At 45.4% G+C, this 18,342-nt stretch overlaps 1 protein-coding gene across 7 annotated transcripts in view; it reads left to right on the top strand.

The window, feature by feature from the left end:
• The first annotated feature begins 1,754 nt into the window (after nucleotides 1-1,754).
• Nucleotides 1,755-18,342, top strand: part of herc1 (HECT and RLD domain containing E3 ubiquitin protein ligase family member 1) — a 46,225-nt gene continuing 29,637 nt past the window's right edge. For 6 of the 7 annotated variants that reach the window (XM_041045617.1, XM_041045874.1, XM_041045473.1 and 3 more), the window contains exons 1-26: nucleotides 1,755-1,949; nucleotides 3,812-4,788; nucleotides 5,317-5,412; nucleotides 5,639-5,833; nucleotides 6,550-6,861; nucleotides 7,125-7,221; nucleotides 7,869-8,012; nucleotides 8,319-8,446; nucleotides 8,638-8,782; nucleotides 9,148-9,319; nucleotides 9,733-9,867; nucleotides 10,147-10,312; nucleotides 10,579-10,704; nucleotides 11,418-11,639; nucleotides 12,678-12,830; nucleotides 13,283-13,415; nucleotides 13,608-13,799; nucleotides 14,011-14,235; nucleotides 14,407-14,580; nucleotides 14,690-14,804; nucleotides 14,897-15,017; nucleotides 15,224-15,395; nucleotides 15,834-16,179; nucleotides 16,956-17,076; nucleotides 17,207-17,258; nucleotides 17,975-18,246. In XM_041045617.1, coding sequence (XP_040901551.1) covers nucleotides 3,838-4,788; nucleotides 5,317-5,412; nucleotides 5,639-5,833; nucleotides 6,550-6,861; nucleotides 7,125-7,221; nucleotides 7,869-8,012; nucleotides 8,319-8,446; nucleotides 8,638-8,782; nucleotides 9,148-9,319; nucleotides 9,733-9,867; nucleotides 10,147-10,312; nucleotides 10,579-10,704; nucleotides 11,418-11,639; nucleotides 12,678-12,830; nucleotides 13,283-13,415; nucleotides 13,608-13,799; nucleotides 14,011-14,235; nucleotides 14,407-14,580; nucleotides 14,690-14,804; nucleotides 14,897-15,017; nucleotides 15,224-15,395; nucleotides 15,834-16,179; nucleotides 16,956-17,076; nucleotides 17,207-17,258; nucleotides 17,975-18,246 — 4,965 coding nt within the window. In that variant the 5' untranslated portion in view covers nucleotides 1,755-1,949; nucleotides 3,812-3,837. The remainder of the gene's footprint in view (nucleotides 1,950-3,811; nucleotides 4,789-5,316; nucleotides 5,413-5,638; nucleotides 5,834-6,549; nucleotides 6,862-7,124; nucleotides 7,222-7,868; nucleotides 8,013-8,318; nucleotides 8,447-8,637; nucleotides 8,783-9,147; nucleotides 9,320-9,732; nucleotides 9,868-10,146; nucleotides 10,313-10,578; nucleotides 10,705-11,417; nucleotides 11,640-12,677; nucleotides 12,831-13,282; nucleotides 13,416-13,607; nucleotides 13,800-14,010; nucleotides 14,236-14,406; nucleotides 14,581-14,689; nucleotides 14,805-14,896; nucleotides 15,018-15,223; nucleotides 15,396-15,833; nucleotides 16,180-16,955; nucleotides 17,077-17,206; nucleotides 17,259-17,974; nucleotides 18,247-18,342) is intronic. The other variant, XM_041045704.1, reaches the window with a different exon arrangement.

Below are 18,342 nucleotides of genomic sequence, written 5' to 3'. Positions count from 1 at the left end.
ATTCTTCCCGGAAGGAAACTGGATCAAAATCAGAGCTGCTAATAAATTAGTACTTTTCAAACGTAGCCACTAAATCCAGACCTATGTCCTAAATTGTTTAAATTGCAGAATTTAAGAAGTCCTCAATACAGCTGTAGAACTCTGTTTTGGTTCCTTGAATCAGAGTTTTTCTCATGAAAAATCAGCAGTCATGCAGAATCAGCTACATGACAGTTGTTTTCATTTTCAGTTTGTGGTGGTGAAAATGGTCCCATGATGCATTTAAAATACCATTTCAAGGTCAAGGCAAAACAAATAAGAAAACTTTCAGACAACCTGGTCCAGCTGCTGAATCATGGAGCTAACAAGTGTGCCGGCCGCGGGGCATTAGTCATGAAGGCAGTGATGAGAGGTGCTGCCTGCAGGGATCTGCTGGAACAGATCTGAGACTGTGACCGGCTGGGACGTGACCAAGTCTTCAGACCAGGAGGGGAAGCAGCACCTCCTGAAATCAACACCCGCGGAGCTGGCTTCCACACCATATGTAGATACTCACTACTATTCTGAGAGCACCAGTGTATTTATGGGATGCTCATTTTAAGAAGCAGATTGGATTAGAGTAGCACTTTTCATAACTGATACTATAACTAAATCATTTTGATAATAGACAATGGCTGTAAACCTGTCATGAGTGACAAACAGCTAAACCGTCTCCTGAACGTATTGTCAGAGAGAATCTCCTGTTATTGATGAAATTCATTCGATGTCTAACACATCACTCAAAATAATTTTTTTTCATTGGCATTTTGAACGATAGTTGAATTGTTTAAAGTCCATACCAAGCAACTGCATCAGCTTCTCAGGCGAGAGGATCTGTTGAGTCAGCCAAATACACAGTTTTTAATGTTTCCTTGGCTTCTTGTCACTGTGACAGTATTATGTTTGACTTAAAGTTAAGATTTGATTCAACTTTTTCAGTAATGCTGACAGGATCAGGCAGTTTCCTGTCTGTCACACACACTTAACTACAGTGCAAGCACTAAGATGACTGAAGCTTCTCCAGCTCTTCATTTATTCAAACTGCTGGCCCATAACAATCTCCACCTATTCCACCAAATTCATCCAAACTGTAGCTTGTGTTTGTTTATCTGAGCATGTTTTCATGTTTTCCTCCCGTCAGCCCGGCCCCGCCCCGAAAATACTTAAAAAACAAAAAAACTTCAGTGAATAGGATGTGCTTCTGAGATAAGGTGGGAGCTTCAGCTCAGGCCGGGGCTCTTCTAAGGCTGCATTACCAAGATAACCACAAAACCCTCTGTAGACTCCACTTTACGCCATATCACCACTGAATTTCTGTGAACATCACCTTAACAGGTGAAACTTTAGTATTTATGATCAGTGTAGAATCACCGCAAAATACATATTTGCTATAGTAGTATGAATATGCACACACACAAACATACACATAATATTTTAAATAATAATATTGTAATAATATGTATTAATAATATGTATTATTTTATAATATATGTATTAGATGCATTCTTTTTTAATATTCGTTTATTTATTTGTTTATTTATTTTGAATCCGTTACTGGTTTCATTGTTGTGGCTGATCGGTTAATCGGTGGAAATGGTGGAAGCATGCAGGCAGACAGGGAGGCAGGCAGACAGACAGACAGACAGGGAGGGAGGGAGGGAGGGAGGCAGACACGTCCCGACGTCACAGCCCGGGGCTGGGGCTCAGTGAGGGGCTGGGGCTGAGCAGACTGCTACCCGGAGTCATTGCAGTGGAAGGTACGGGAGAGGCGGGCGGGGACATGGAAATCCCTGCATGGCTGAGTCTCCTTTCACAGTAACGTTATCAAAGCGCACGGATATTGACTGAACTGTTCGTGTTTATGCAATGAAGCGCCGTCAGGTCCTTGTGTAAGCACAACCCAAAGAAGAGGAGGAGGAGGCCTTTTACTGGTAAGCGAGCTTTTATTCCGGCTAGCGTCAGGAAAGTGGAGCTAGCAGGCTAACCTGCTATGATACAGCAGATAAGCCAAAATACCGGCCAAATTATCTCACGTTACATGAAGTTGAGCTTGTTGGACAGGTATGCATGCTGGTATGAGCACGTAGCTCATTTATTAGCCCCCTGTCATGCCTGCATATGAGGGTGTTAGGTCTGTGTTGAGGTGTTTTATTCTTTGCTAGCTGAGTGACGTGAGGGAAGTTAGCTAACGCTAGCTAACGTAAACAGTAGCGTCAGTTGCCAGACGCCTTTCTCGGTTTATTTCAAAAAACAAACTGTCAGCAGTTGAACGCCTTGTTTGGAGCTAGAGCTAGTTAGTCTGCTGTTAACGTTAGCCGCGCAGAGTAATGTCACCTGTCGTCGTTGTTTCCCAGTTTCCTGAACGCTGTCAGTGATTTGTGTAACTGTTAGCTGCTGGCGATTAACGTTTCTAATCTGAAACAACAAGCAGGTTAGCAGCCCACTCCGCTCTCAGGCCAGCTGTGTCACAGGGCCAGCTGTCTAATTTCGTCTGCCGGTGGTTGGCCGTGAGCTAACAACCTTAGCTAGAGCCTAAATTAAGCTAGTTTTAGCATGGGCCGTGCTGGATGCTACTCGCTAATAATCCTACTGTAGCTGTATCGTTGCTTGAACAGCTGTAATTGCTGCCTTATCAGATCGGGAGAGTCTGAAGAGAGTCACTCACCTTCGCAATGAACTAGAGCAAAACAGGCACCAAGATGGGAACAGAGCTCAAAATGTCAATGCTAAACATGATATTTACTTTTACAACAGGTTGATGGACTTAGATCTGGCTGTAGTGGATGTGCAGAAACACTTAATGATTGTGTTGACCTGCAGACACTGAACCACAGATTTAAGATACTTCCAAAACCCCATTTCTCTGAGTAAGGTGTCTGACTGTGTGTACTCCCCCTCACATATTCATGGAAGCTCTTATACGTTCATGCCAGCTCCGGGTAGCTGGCAGTCACTTGTCATTTAAAACAAGCACACCTTTTCTCGCTTCACCCCAACAGTAAGAGGAATATATATAAATATAAACTCTGCACAAAATCTGAGACATTTTTGTTGATTGAAGTCTGTGATCATTTCCAAAGGGTTTTTGTCCTCGGTGGTGTTGTATTGGCTTACACTACTGTTTTGTAAGTTCCACCTTAGTTTATATACGAGATGGGGACAGATATTAGAAAAATCTGTCAACAGTGCAGTCGAACACAGCAGGAAACGTCAGCGGGAAACGTTGCTCCTCAGCTGCATTGTCCTCAGGCCCTGAAACATTTCTAGATTAGCGGTGCAAACCAGAATAAAAGACAGTGTTGGTGGTTGATTATTGTTGATGAGTTCTTTGGACCTCACTGTTAAGTGTGTGTCTCACAGATATGCTTGGTTGCTCACATACTTCATCTCAATCAACATCTCAATCTCAGTGTTCTTTGTATTTTCCTCTGATCTGACTCTAATTGACCTACCGTACTTGCTTATATCTATCATTCCCTGCAGTTTCACTCTTTGCACAGTTTTGATGGTGACATTGATTTTCAGCCTTTGCTGGTGTCATATTGTGGTAGTAACAAAGAATGAGTTAGCACATGACTAAGCACTTTACAGAACTGCTTCCACTGCTTCCATCTAAAGTCATATGAATATCCAGCAGTGTTGAATTTGTTGAGGTTGGCTCTGAGAAGAATTTTGCAAACTGGAGATTTACATGGACATAAAAATAGATTTTGCCCAGTTCATGTGTTTGATGAGATTTCTATTTTCAAGCTTGACATTAACGTTTTATATGACGTCCACTCAATGTTTTCAGGACGGATGGCTCCAGAGTGACATGCCATGGCTTTAATGATCCCCCCGGTGAAGCTCAAATGGCTGGAGCACCTAAACAGCTCATGGATCACGGAGGACAGCGAGTCGATAGCCACACGGGAGGGAGTTTCAGTGCTCTACTCAAAGCTGCTGGCCAACAAAGAGGTTGTGCTGCTGCCCCAGCAGGTGCTTTGTCTGAAGGGCCCCCAGCTTCCAGACTTTGAGCGGGAATCCCTCTCCAGCGATGAGCAGGAGCACTACCTGGATGCTCTTCTCAGCAGCCAGTTGGCCTTGGCCAAGATGGTCTGCTCTGACTCGCCCTTTGCTGCTGCACTGCGCAAACGTGTGCTGGTGCTCCAGCGCATCTTCTATGCGCTTTCCAACAAGTACCACGACAAGGGAAAGGTCAAGCAGCAGCAGCACTCACCAGAGAACAACTCCGGCTCGGCTGATCTGCACTCTGTCAGCGAGCGGGCGCGCTCCAGCACCGACGCCCTCATCGAGATGGGCGTTCGCACGGGCCTCAGCCTTCTTTTCGCTCTCTTGCGCCAGAGCTGGATGATGCCTCCTCCGCCCAGTCCCGGTGGAGGTCCTGGGGGCAACATAAACTTGTGTAATGATGTAATTCACACAGCCATCGATGTAGTTAGCTCCCTGCCACCCCTCTCTCTGGCCAACGAGAGCAAGATCCCGCCAATGGGCCTGGACTGCCTGGCCCAGGTCACCACTTTTCTGAAGGGGGTGACCATGCCAAACTCCGGGGCGGATATTTTAGGGCGACGCCTCGCCTCAGAGCTGCTGCTAGGGCTGGCCTCCCAGAGGGGTTCCCTGCGCTACTTGCTGGAGTGGATTGAGATGGCCTTGGCCGCATCAGCTGTGGTCAGCACTATGGAGCAGAACAAGGTGCTACAGAACCAAGAGGGCCTCATTGGCTATGATTGTTTCATGAACATCCTCATGCAGATGAGACGCTCTTTGGTAAGTAAACGTTAAAAATACAGGCAGATGGGAAGTTTTTTTTTTTAGTGGTTTAATAAATAAATTTTTTATAGATGCGCCTCGAACTGAGCATTAAATTAGACATTGTTCATTCAAACAGTTTTTTTTTCCTTTTGAAGTAAAGCTGTGATAGAACAGTAGAAACATCAGCCAGATGTTTTTACTTGGAGATGATCAGTAAACCAGGATCTGGATTCTGCACCAGAGTGTTGCTGAAGTGAATTCTCACAAACATAATACAGGCTGGAAATAAACACTTGATGATATAAGAATAGATGTTATATAAGTATGTGAGAGTTTTGGTTCTCTAAAATCGAGCATGTGTCGTGGCCTGCTTTGGATGGTGTCAGATTTAATAGTGCACGAGTAATTTAATGTTTCTGCACTGAGGTCTTTTACAATGGCTCCACAATGTTGAGTGTAGTGTTTACACTGTAATTGCTGTAAAGCCATTTGTGGTCTGAGCATGTATTTGTGTATGTGATTGTGTGTTTGTGTTTGTCTCAGGGCTCCTCAGCAGATCGCAGTCAGTGGCGAGAACCCACACGGACCTCCGACGGCCTGTGCTCGCTGTATGAGGCAGCGCTCTGTCTGTTTGAAGAAGTAAGAGATTAAAGTTTCACATTCAGGGTTTTGTTTCATTACATTGACCTTAATTTATGTGTAAGAGTAGCCTAAGATTATTTTAGATCCTCGTGCAAAACTGTCCGACCCGTTCCTCCTGCGTGTGTTGAAATACCTCAGAATTGCTTTGGCTGTTATCTGTCACCTGCAGGGCTAATTTTTTAAAATCATCCTACACTCCCTTAATCATGTCTTTTTATTCCAGGTATGCCGAATGGCATCAGACTACTCTCGCACCTGTGTCAGTCCGGACAGCATACAGACTGGCGAGGCGCCCATGGTGTCCGAAACCTGCGAGGTGTACGTGTGGGGCAGCAACAGCAGCCACCAGCTAGTGGAGGGTACACAGGAGAAGATCTTACAGCCCAAGCTGGCTGCCAGTTTCGCCGATGCACAAACCGTAAGAGAGAACAGTCCACACATCTGCTGCAGAGCTGTATGTTAATCATTATGTTAATCCTGTGCTTATCATAAGAAGTCGACTTTCACAGGGTTGTTTCGTGAGGTTTTGGTAAATAGGATGTTGGCTTTAAAGGGGAAAAATATATATTTTCCCTCAAGGCATGAACGATATTAATCAGCATAAAACAGGGCAGTTACGTCGACGTGGTGACGCAATTCATTCAGATTCAAATTTGACTGATTCTGCCACAGGGAAACTGCACCTGCAGATCAAAGCAGTGTGACATGCTGTATTAGAGACAGGCAGAGGCAGAGACCTGTGCTCTTCAAGACAGAGGAGGTCTTATTTCCCTCCTGCAGCGGAGGGAAATGAGATCTTTTTATATTTCTGGAGAGAAAGGAAACACAATTATGGAGATAAGAGACGGTTACACACCATATAATTCCCATTTTCCCACCTTTTTTGTACGTTGCTTTTCACAATGTTCTGATCAGATGAATAAAAGGGAAGAATCACAAACATAATTATGCAAAAAACTGAAGGAAAACTATGTGAAATAGTTGTGGGTGTGGTTATCATAGACTGTGAAATGGATGATGGGTAAAATGGCATGCTGTCTCATGATATTCTGTAGCGCCATAGCACTCACTCACTCACTCACTCACTCACTCACAGCAGGATGACAGTGATAACTTCTCCTCGTGTCTCTGCAGATTGAGGCAGGTCAGTACTGCACGTTTGTGATCTCTTCTGACGGCTCTGTTCGGGCCTGCGGGAAGGGCAGCTACGGCCGCTTGGGCCTCGGGGACTCGAACAACCAGTCGACGCTGAAGAAGCTGACCTTTGAACCCCACCGTGCCATCAAAAAGGTGTCGTCGTCCAAGGGCTCAGATGGCCACACGCTGGCCTTCACTACCGAGGGTGAGGTGTTCAGCTGGGGTGACGGTGATTATGGCAAACTGGGTCACGGGAACAGCTCAACACAGAAATACCCTAAACTTATCCAAGGGCCACTGCAGGGGAAGGTAGGGTTTCACCCAGCATTTCAATACAACTTGGTAGAATGACATGGTATTTTATACACGTGGTATACATTCCAGCTTTTCATTCTTTTCAGTCCTGTGCATTCTGCATTCTTCTTTTTCTTTTCTCTGAGTTTCTTCTGGGTGTTTAGTCCTGTGCCTCTTATTTTTAAAACAGACACAGGAAGTAGCTCTTGTCTTTTTGCTTGTGTGTTTACTGGTATTAACAAACTATGATAATGTGTGTGTCTTTTGTTCTGTGACAGGTGGTGGTTTGTGTGTCTGCTGGCTACAGACACAGTGCAGCAGTCAGTGAGGATGGAGAGCTGTACACATGGGGTGAAGGAGATTTTGGAAGATTAGGTGAGTTTCTGAACTGTTCAAACACACCTGTACTTTAACTGCGCTGATTGTTCCTGGTACCAAAACGTTTGAGCTGTGAGCAGAGGTGGACGTGAAGGTTGGAAGGTTTCTGTGGACTGTCTGTTGTACACCCTGTCCTTCCACAAAAAGACGTCTTTTCAGCTCTGATGGTTTAACCTAATAAGAAACTTCACAGTTAGCACATGACTAAGTACACGATTTCCTGCATTGATTATCTTGTGTGGGATATTTTATGCTCAGTGAATTGTCGGTTCTTGTAGTCTTGTAGAAATGGGCAGGTGTAAAGACGTTAGTGAGTTTGACATGGGACAAAAATGCTTTGACTGGGTCAGATCATCTCTGAGGGGCTGAACACGTGACACAGACAGGAATAGTAGTCAGGGGGTAAAGTAGCTGCGATGTGCTGATCCAGGGAGCGAGTGTGATGAAGCTGCTGCTTCTGTAGAGACATGATGCTCGTCAGTGCTGGGAATTAGGACAGTGGCATGTCCTGACACGTCGCTGTTGGGTGAACTTACATCGAAAACATGGTTTTGACTCTCATCAGATTCACACAAGGAAAAACTCTGTGTTCTGTCATTTCCACGTATGAACAACCGGCTTTGTTTCATTGCTTGGGAGCGCAGGTCACGGTGACAGCAACAGCCGAAACATTCCTACCCTGGTTAAAGACATCAGCAATGTGGGAGAGGTGTCCTGTGGTAGCTCCCATACCATCGCACTGTCAAAGGATGGACGGACTGTGTGGTCCTTTGGAGGAGGGGACAACGGTGTGTAAACCCTTCGCCGTGACATCACTTTGTTGTTTAACATCTATTTTGAATGTTTCAAATAACAATTAATGCCATGAATTGAATTATAATTGGAATATGAGCCGCTTCCAAAGGATGACATTTCTAAAGTTTGTGCTCACAGTGTTTGCATTTTTTTTATGCTCTGGATTTACAGTATGTTTAAATGTTTAGTTTATGTTTCTGGTCTATGTGAATGCCAAACATTTGCGTGTCAGTAGAATGTGAGAATATACTGATACTGTAAATAAATCAGTCTGAGGAAAGCCATGTGTTGTCTCGCAGGAAAACTAGGTCATGGTGATACTAACAGAGTCTACAAGCCAAAAGTAGTGGAGGCCCTGCAAGGGATGTTCATCAGAAAAGTGTGTGCAGGAAGCCAGTCGTCTCTTGCCTTAACCTCCACTGGACAGGTAGGACATCAGTCCTGTGTGATTAACCAGGATGTGGTTTGTTCTTGAACATTTGTCACGGAGAAGGAATTTCACGCAGCTGTTAATGCATTCCTGCTGACAGCTGGCTGGACATTGACAGGGATATATTTCAGGGTCAGGACTTGTTATGTAACACAGCTCTTCTTTCATTTGTTTTCTCTGTTTTTCAGGTGTATGCTTGGGGCTGTGGTGCCTGCCTGGGGTGTGGTTCTTCCGAGGCCACAGCACTCAGACCCAAACTGATCGAGGAGCTGGCTACCACCAGGGTGGTGGACATTTCTATAGGGGACAGTCACTGCCTGGCACTGTCGCATGGTATTTGTCCGCTGCTGCGTTTTTCGTGTTCTTACCCTCTTGAAGTACTTCTCTGTGGGTGGTTAACTGTTGCATGTTGAATCCACTGCCTCTGTCAGCCACAGTGTGAATGCTACTCTGCTGACACAGCAAGATTTTGTGTTTGTTGAACATGTGACAGGACTGTCGCAAGTAGCATGATGTAATAGCAAATACACTGACCAAATTTGTTTAGGCTAATATTTCACCTCTGACTCTTCAGGACGTCTCTGATACACTTAGTAAATGCACATTACACATATTCTGCCACATTATTATTTTGTGTTTTCATGTAAAGTTTGAATTATCATCACAGCCGTAATCTAATCTTCTCAACCACCATCTAGACAATGAAGTATATGCATGGGGCAACAACTCCATGGGCCAGTGTGGCCAGGGCAACTCCACAGGGCCGATCACCAAGCCCAAGAAGGTCGTCGGCCTGGACGGAGTCGCCATTCAGCAGATCTCAGCCGGCACCTCTCACAGCCTGGCCTGGACGGCCCTGCCCCGAGACAGGTCAGTCACCAGCAGAGTCAATACACAGGCTGAAGGGCAGGTAACATCAGGGGAGGGAGGGCGAAGGCGAGTGCTGATGTCACCACACTTAATGCTTAGTAGTGATTGTGTAAGAAGTCAAAGGTCAGTAACCACGTGTGAAATGTGCAGCACTGTTTCCCCCTGTGTTACCCCTGGAAGGCTCCCGGTGTCTGTGTGCTGACCTACAGTACAGACACACTCGTGTTTATTTGACTTAAGTATTTTTATACACACAGTTATTCTCATGTGTTTTTTTTTTTAAATGTATTTTTAATTGTGAGCAGTTTTTATGGTCAGAACAGATTGTCCAGATCGCTTCCATCTCTTCACCACTTCAGCACCTCTGAAACACTCGAGCAGTTGCTAACATTTGACTCACTGTGGCTCTCCAGACAAGTGGTGGCATGGCACAGACCATACTGCGTCGACCTCGAAGAAAGCACCTTTTCCCACTTGCGCTCGTTCCTTGAGCGCTACTGTGATGGCATCAACAGTGAGGTTCCTCCTCTCCCCTTCCCCTCGTCCAGGTAAATACACACAGCCGGCAAACCACCACCACTACTACTGGCATTAATGAGCAGCATGCCGACAAAGAAGGCAGGAAATCAGTGAAGGCAGATTTACAGCTATTCCTTTTTTATCCCCTGGTCTGTTTCTGGCACTGGCTTGTTTCACAGATTCTCACCAGTTCACCTTCTTTCCTCTTCATTTTTAAATTTGTGTCACAATAAATGTGCACAATTATAAACAGAACTGGAATAAAACTCCAGTAAATAATTTGAGTAATTTGTTTTATGCGTTTGCAGGGAACATCATAACTTCCTCAAGCTGTGCCTTCGGCTTTTGTCCAATCACCTGGCTCTGGCTCTGGCCGGGGGCGTGGCCACCAGTATTTTAGGTCGACAGGCCAGGCCCCTGAGGAACCTGCTCTTCAGGCTGATGGACTCCTCTGTGCCAGATGAGATTCAGGAGGTAAGAGAAAAGTAGATGCACTTTAGGTCATCGGGGAAATAGTGAGGAGCAAAGTAATGTACAGACTATTAAAAAAAATGGCAGTGAAGCTGCATGTGACCTTTTCATGTCACCTTAAAAACACCTTCCTTTCCTTTCCTTTCCTTTGGTGATTATGGTAGAGGACAGTAAGACAGTAATGTCCTGTCAACAGGTTTTTAATCTGTAGGCCTTCATCACGTCACAGGAAGCAGTGACAGAATGTGGGTGTGTGTCTGTCCCATCAGGCGGTGATTGAGACGCTGTCTGTGGGTGCGACCATGCTGCTGCCTCCACTGAGAGAGAGGATGGAGCTTCTTCACTCCTTGCTGCCTCAGGGCCCTGACAGATGGGAGAGTCTCTCCAAAGGACAGGTACCGTATGCTGCCTCATACAGAGATGTGTATTTTGAAATGTGGATTTAACATCAGCAGTTCTGAGCATATTTGCTTTGTGAACCTGTAACAGCCAATCTACAACAGTAGGGACTTGTAGGATAATAAGCAGACATAGATTGATCTAAGAAACCTTGTGCACATTTGTACAGTAGAAATGTTTTTTTCTTATCTCCTTAATTTCAGTTGCCCCTCAGATTATACAAATTAGTGCACCTAAAATGTGCATGGGCTGATCAGTGCCTAAGTCGTTGCGACTTGTAGACAGGTCATTTTTGAAAGTATGGTGTGACGCACGGTGAATGCAGCTTTGAGCTGCTTGGTTAAAGGGTCACTTTATTTGGTTGGCTGTATGGACGGTGTCTTGTTTAACAGCAAAACAAATCTTTTCTATGAAAGTCATGTAAATGTTTTTATTCGTAGTTCATGAAAAAAAATTCTAATGGAAAACAAGAAATCACAGAAATGTAATTAGCTGTTGCTGCCAACGTTTCCTCACGGACAGACTTGTTGACTGTCTGTACATTGGCCTTATTTCCCTGATAACTCTAAACAAAGACACGTGCTGACTGACCCGGTGTTGTCCTCAGTACGAACCCACAGTGCCAAAATGTTTTCCATCAAGTAGTGTTGTTTAGCTCTCTTGAAGTTTGGTGTTTTCCTCATCTGAAATGCGTGCGTCTGTAACACAGAGGATGCAGCTGGACATCATCCTGACCAGTCTTCAGGACCATACCCACGTGGCCTCGCTCCTGGGTTACAGCTCTCCGGCTGATGGCCCCGAGGTACTTTCCTCTGGTCCGGGCTTTACAGCTTCCCCTGACCCCAACTACAGCGCCACAGCGGGCCACCCTGACACCCACCTGGCTGAGATCCTGATGAAGACGCTGCTCAGGAACCTGGGCTTTTATACTGTAAGTGGGAGCTCGGAGCTCGGAGAGTGTACAGATTGCTCTTATTGATTTCAGCATGTGAGTTATTCAATAACAAACCATTATTTGTGGCATCATTATGATTCTGTGTGGACATGAGTCAGGAAGGAAGTCATCAGCAAAGTCAACATGCAGAGCACCGTCCTCACGCTCAGCCGTCTCTTCGTCTCTCTTGCTTCTCTCAGTGTTTAAGTGTTGGAGGCAGAGCATGAGTCATATATTATCCTTTGTTGTGATCACCTGCTGCCTTTTTCCCTGGCACTGCAGTGGCCTGTTTCTGTGCCTCACTCTCTACAGACGCCATTTTATTGATTGTCACACACACACAGGCTGTGTTTGAGTATGCGTGATTATGCAGGACTGAGCAGTGAATGATGATTAGACTGCAGGGCTATCTTTGGATTCATTACCTTCTGCTCTGTTTTTTTTCTTTTTCTTTCTCCTTTCTTCAGTTCTAGAGCTCTTTGCTTTCAGCAAACCCGCTGTATCTAAATAAAGAAATATCACTGAATGAAACCAGTAATTGTTTGGATGAAATTAAATTTGGGTTTTCTAATCTGGGAGACACCAGAAATCCAGATTCTAAAAGTTGGGTGTGGAACAAATCAATAATAATATTATCAAATTAGTAATTCTGCGTAAGTCGTAATGAAATTCAAATCTGATTTTCAGACTTTTGATTTCAGGTGTGAAACTATGGACCAACCATGTTCAGAGGACATGAAACAAATATTTGGTAAAGTTTGGGCATGAAAATCAGAATCATATGAATTTATTTGATAGATCTTCTGTACTTTCCATAACCACCTTTAACTCGACAGCCCAGGGGAAATCATGGCTTGCTGAAAATTGTCTGCCATGAAACACACCTTATCTGAACTCGGTGCCCTTTGGCCAAAAAACAGTTGGACCTGTCGATAAATTAACCCTGAAGATGCCTCTTTTATCTGCAATGTGTGAACCTGTACTTGTTCATATCTGGTGTGTGTGTGTGTGTGTGTGTGTGTGTGTGTCGTACAGGATCAGGCCTTTGGGGAGCTGGAGAAGAACAGTGATAAGCTGCAGCAGGGAACGTCCTCCTCGGACAGCAGCCAGCCAGCTCACCTCCACCAGCTCCTCTGCTCCCTGCAGAAGCAGCTGTTAGCATACTGCCACATTAACTCTGTCACTGAGGTACGGACACTCAGCTCACGGTGGGGAATTAAAAAGTCTCTGTGCATTTCTCTAAACATCCAGTAGGATCATGTGACTGATGCCTTCTTGTGACAGGAGTGAGATTACGACACGTTGTCTCGCTTTGGATTAAACAGCTAATTCACAGATCAGACCCATGATGTTCAGTTTGATGAAGTTATTTCACTTTAATGGCTTATCTCGTTTCAGGACTCACATGGTATTGTTAATGAGGCATAAAATTACATTAAATTGCTAATCTTAAAAGAAAATAGTCTGCAGTTTTCATTGTGACTCTTTCATAAGTTAATTCTTGACAAAACAACTTGGATTTCCTTATGTCAGTTACACATGGTGTTCTCTGATAGTGATGGTGAGTGATCAATTAAAAAAAGTCTCTTCATTGAATAAGTAATGCATAAAAACATTACGATCTCCATGTTTTTCTGCAGAACTCCAGCAGTGTGGCTTTGCTCCACAAGCATCTGCAGCTCCTGCTGCCCCACGCCACAGACATCTTCTCCCGCTCAGCCACTTTGATTAAAGAGAGTTCCTGGAATGGCAGCATACGAGAAAAGCTACAAGGTGAAGATGATCATTTTTCAATGTTTCTGGAAAAAGGCAGAAATGCCTCCTCACCTCTCTGTCCCTTGCTGTTTTACCATCTTATAACTCCCAATGATTTTCCACTTGATATTGTCGTTTCATTGTTTTTGTCACTAATGCTTTTGAATTTTTTTAAATGTAACACACTAACTTCGTCTCTGGCGTCTCCAGATGTGATCTACGTCTCAGCAGCAGGCAGCATGCTGTGCCAGATAATCAACTCTTTGCTGCTGCTTCCGGTGTCTGTGGCGAGGCCTCTGCTGAGCCACCTGCTGGACCTGCTACCTCCTCTGGACCGGCTCAACAGACTGCTGCCTGCTGCGTCCCCTCTGGAGGACCAGGAGCTGCAGTGGCCTCTTCATGGTGAGCTCGAAACAAGTAAAGCTTCACATGCATCAAATGAGTCTGAACACTAAGAAACTTATTTACTACACAATAATGGGTATGAAATGAATCCACCAAATTACATTTTTGTTGTGAGCTCTCAGTACCATATCATCAAAACAGATTTTTGGAAATCCTTATATTCCCGTGCAGTAGGATTTATGCTGTCCCACTTTTTCTGACTTTACAGGTACCTCTGACTTCGCTGAGCCAGCCTCAGGGATGTCCCTGCCACCGTCGGCGCTGTCCTGGGTGTGGCTCGTGGACCTGGAGAGGACAGTTGCCCTGCTCGTAGGCCGCTGCCTTGGTGGGATGCTACAGGGAGCTCCTACCTCTCTGGAGGAGCAGGATACTGCTTACTGGCTCAAAACACCTCTCTTCAGCAACGGCTTGGAGATGGACATCCCACAGCTAGGTAAGGAGGTGACCGATGCAACAATGGCTCCAGCTGTTGGACTGTCTCATAAGGCTCGTGTCCAGTTGACACAGAGATGGATGTGTTTCTCCCTTTGCCTTTTTATTCCATTGTTTCTTTGTTGTTTCCTCTGACTGAGATGATGAGTGTCTGTTAACTCGTCTCCTTCAGACACCTGCATCAGCTCTTTGTTGGAGGCAGCACTGTCTGGTAACGAGGAGCAGAAGCCCTTCGACTGCACCCTGCGTCCTGACCTGAGCGTCTTGGTGGATCTGGCTCTGGGTTCTTCTAAAGAACCTGCCAACAGCGTGTGGATCAACATGCAGGACTATGCCATCAGCAAAGGTTTGCCATTGGACGAGGCCCAGAGTGAATTCCATGGTCTCTGTGCTGGAGTAATTAGCCTTGAAACGTGCCTGACAGCGTACTGACTGTGCTGTGTCTTCTGTTGCAGACTGGGACAATGCGTCTCTCAGTAATGAGTCTCTGCTAGACACTGTGTCCAGGTTTGTGTTGGCAGCCTTATTGAAGCACACAGGGCTGCTGGGCCAAGCCTGTGGAGAGGGCAGGTACTGTAACATGATATATATGACATGTCAGATTAAAGGTTTCCACTCTGTTTCACATCACGTCTCAAGCATATTTCTTTTTTTCCCATCAGGTACCAACCATCGAAGTCCCTTGCCGAGGTCTATCGCAGTGTTTATAAGGTCCGAAACCGTCTGCTGGCCTGTAAGAACATGGATTTCATCCAGACCCGATCATCTTCACGTGAGAGGAGGGTGCGTAAACGAAAGTTACACACACACACACACATTTGCATCCACCTTTATTACACCATTGCTAATTATTCAGTGTCGCTCAGTTGCAGTGTTCATCAACGTTTTCTTCTCTAATCAGGCGTTTTCTCTGTAAATGGCTGCTTGGTTCATGAAACAGAAAGATTTTCACTGTCACTCACAGACGTCATTTGGTTGCACTTGGTCAGATTTCAGACAATCAGGATTCTCTGGACATGGACCCTCAGGAGCACTCGTTCACACGCACCATCGATGAGGAGGCAGAGCTGGAAGAGAGAGCCGACCGCGAGAGAGAAGAGGGCCATCAGGAACAAGACGACGAAGAGGAGGACAGGGAGCATGAAGTCATGACCGCTGGAAGTAAGCAACTGCCTGGAGTTGTATGTTTTTATGCTTTCAGTGTGCAAGTCCTCATCAGGTGTACGCTATAATTTAATACACATATTTTTCTGTAAAAATCGTTGTTCTTATCCTGCCTGTTCCTGTTCAGTCACACCTCTGCTTAACAACCAAAGTTATTCGATTGGTGAAAATGATAAATGACTCTTTTAGCTGTGAATGGTTGGTGCTATATCCGTGGATTAGATTCATCGAATGACACAGCGGTGAAATGTCCACTTGTCCAATTGTTGTGACAGAAAATCAGCCTCAGATGAATGTGACAGTGACAGGCAGGGTGTTGCTTCTGCATGAGCTTTGGTTTAAAACTTTATTACCTTACCTTATGTGGCTGCTGTTTGTCTTCTAACCCAGCGTTTTGTGTGTTTTGTGCGTGTCTGTGCATATCGCACAACGCAGAAATCTTTCAATGTTTCCTCTCAGCACGGGAGGTAGCTCGCAGTCGGGACAGAGAGCGGGCCAGCAGCAGCACAGGCCTGGGCTCCGGCTCTGTTTCCAGGAGCGGGGGAGGAGGAGGAGGAGGAGAGGAGGACGCCATTCTGTCTCAGGAGGGGAGGAGGGGCAGTACGGGTCTGCCAGAGGGCCAGGACCTGTACACAGCAGCCTGCAACTCAGTGATCCACCGCTGTGCCCTGCTGGTGCTGGGGGTGAGCCCTGTGCTGGGCGAGCTGACCAAACAGAACCAGGAGGAGGGCCAGACCCAGTCAGCTGCAGGAACGCAGGAGTGTCTGAGCTTCATGACCAGGTCAGAGCACCGGCCACTCAAACAATGTTTGTTTACAGGTAAATAATAAAAATATCCTCCTGCTGTGGGCGAGATAGTTTAAATCACTGTGTTGGATTTTCCTGATTCGTATTAAAGGGTGGTTTCACACCCACATGCTGACATGAGCACTGAATCTGCTTTGGGTCACTGTAGTTGTTTCTCTTGTCCACACTATGATGAATGGATGAATGGATCCTTCCAAAGCAAATTCACAGTAAGAGATCTGAGGTTCAGCCAAGGCTAATGTGACATGATCAGAGTCACACAAACAAAGTTTATCTTTTTAGTGCAGAATGCTCTGTTTACATGCTGAGTAGTAAAATTAAAACTGAACTGTAACCCTTTGTATTTTCTGTTGACAGCTAGTTAGATAGATTATTGAGCCATTCTCACTCACAGTGCCTGGCAGGTTTTTTGAAATGAGAATTTTGCTGATGCCATACTTCTGGAGGTCACTGAGAAAGTAATTAGATAACTTTCACTTGCCTCAACAAGTTTCATCCGAGCGTCGACCTACATTTATTCTCCACATTCCAGCCGGAGCACCGTGAACTTGACAGCGCCTGGTTACTGTTCTCTGGGCTTTTGAATCATCAGCTAATTCTTACCTTGCTCTTTTTTTATAGTATCAGACAAACTGCATTTAGAGCTTATATTGTACTGTACAGGTGTTATTTAGTGTATTCTTGGCGTTATGTAGTTCAGTCATGTTTTTAAACTGTTGCATTGCTTGTGTGGTGCGTTGGCGTTTGCAGGAGCGAGAGTCTGAGCGCAGAGAGCCGTTCGGTGCAGAGCAGCCCGAGTTACAGGCTGATGAAGTCCAGGAGTGAGTCTGATCTCTCCCAGCCCGAGTCAGACGAAGAAGGTTACTCTCTGGTAAAGCAGACATTCTCACGTACACGCACTCACTACATTTTATTTTCTCTGTTTAAAATGTGAACGCCGGGAGTTTACGGTTATGGTTTGAGTGTTAAATCGGGCTTTGTTTCTGTTTTTTTTCTCTCAGAGTGGAAGGAGAAATGTCGACCTGGATTTAGCGTTCTCTCACAAAAAAAGAGGTAAAGACCGTTTGCAGTAAATCTGTCTAAGTAAGGATGATTCAGGTTTGTCTTTGTCATCTTTCATATGTTACTCTTGTCTCTCTGTCTTTTGATTCCTGTGTGGATAGTTTATTTGCTTCTTTTGGGGCAGTTGAGCCCCAAACACAAGAGGAGCTCCAAGCAAGTAAACGATGGCATGTTTCTTCTGCTTGTTAGCTCATCCCTCCATGACTGTGATGCCCCCCATTCATCTCTCATGATGAGGGCCTTGTTTACAGCTCAGACACTTCATATTCTTCTTTCCATGTAGTGTGCTATTACATAAAAGGCAAAAACAAATCAAGAACACACAGGTGTGCTTATAACAACTCATTCTGAAGAATGTGAGTCGTCACGCTGAAGAGATTTCATGGAAATTAGCGGTTGCACCTGTAGAGAAATCATCCGTACTGATACTTAAACCTCAGTGCTTCCGGTTGTTCTATGGAAAGGCTCTGATTACCATTCCACTTCTCCTCAGTGGGTGAAAGTCAGCGCGCCCATTATAGATGGATTCATAATGGCTGATGAAGGCTTGTGCCTGCATGAAGAATCAGCATTTGGCCATTTGATGAACTGTTACAGAGTAATAATGCATTGCGCTGCATAGCTCTTAAGTGCTTAAAAGCCACATGGTCCATCCATCAGAAGAGTTATCTTGCATCTGAAAGGCTCCTCTCCCTCTCCGTCTCCAGGCCTACTGCACAGTTCGCCGGACTCCCTGGCCGAGTCTTGGTTCAGGGCCAAACTGAGCCGTCAGCGGAGCTACAGCTCGGCACACTCCTATGAAGAGTCGGACCTGGACCTGAGCCGCTCGCTGGGCATCCACGCTCTTATTGACAACATGGTCAGTTTTATCAGCGGTGATGTGGGCTTGGCTCCGGCCTTCAAGGAGCCGGAAGAAAGTATGTCCACCAGCCCACAGGCAACTATCCTGGCCATGGAGCAGCAGCAGAGCAGAGCGGAGGTGAGGGACTGTCTCTGGGGTTTTATCTGACTCTGTACTCTGGACTCTGAAATAAAAAACTTTTTTTTTTATTTTGACACCCGGGGATATGAAAAT

The sequence above is a fragment of the Toxotes jaculatrix genome, chromosome 1 (assembly GCF_017976425.1).
Source record: "Toxotes jaculatrix isolate fToxJac2 chromosome 1, fToxJac2.pri, whole genome shotgun sequence".
NCBI lineage: Eukaryota > Metazoa > Chordata > Actinopteri > Toxotidae > Toxotes > Toxotes jaculatrix.
The sequence above is the reverse complement of the archived record's forward strand: the minus strand, read 5'-3'. Positions and strand labels throughout refer to the sequence as shown.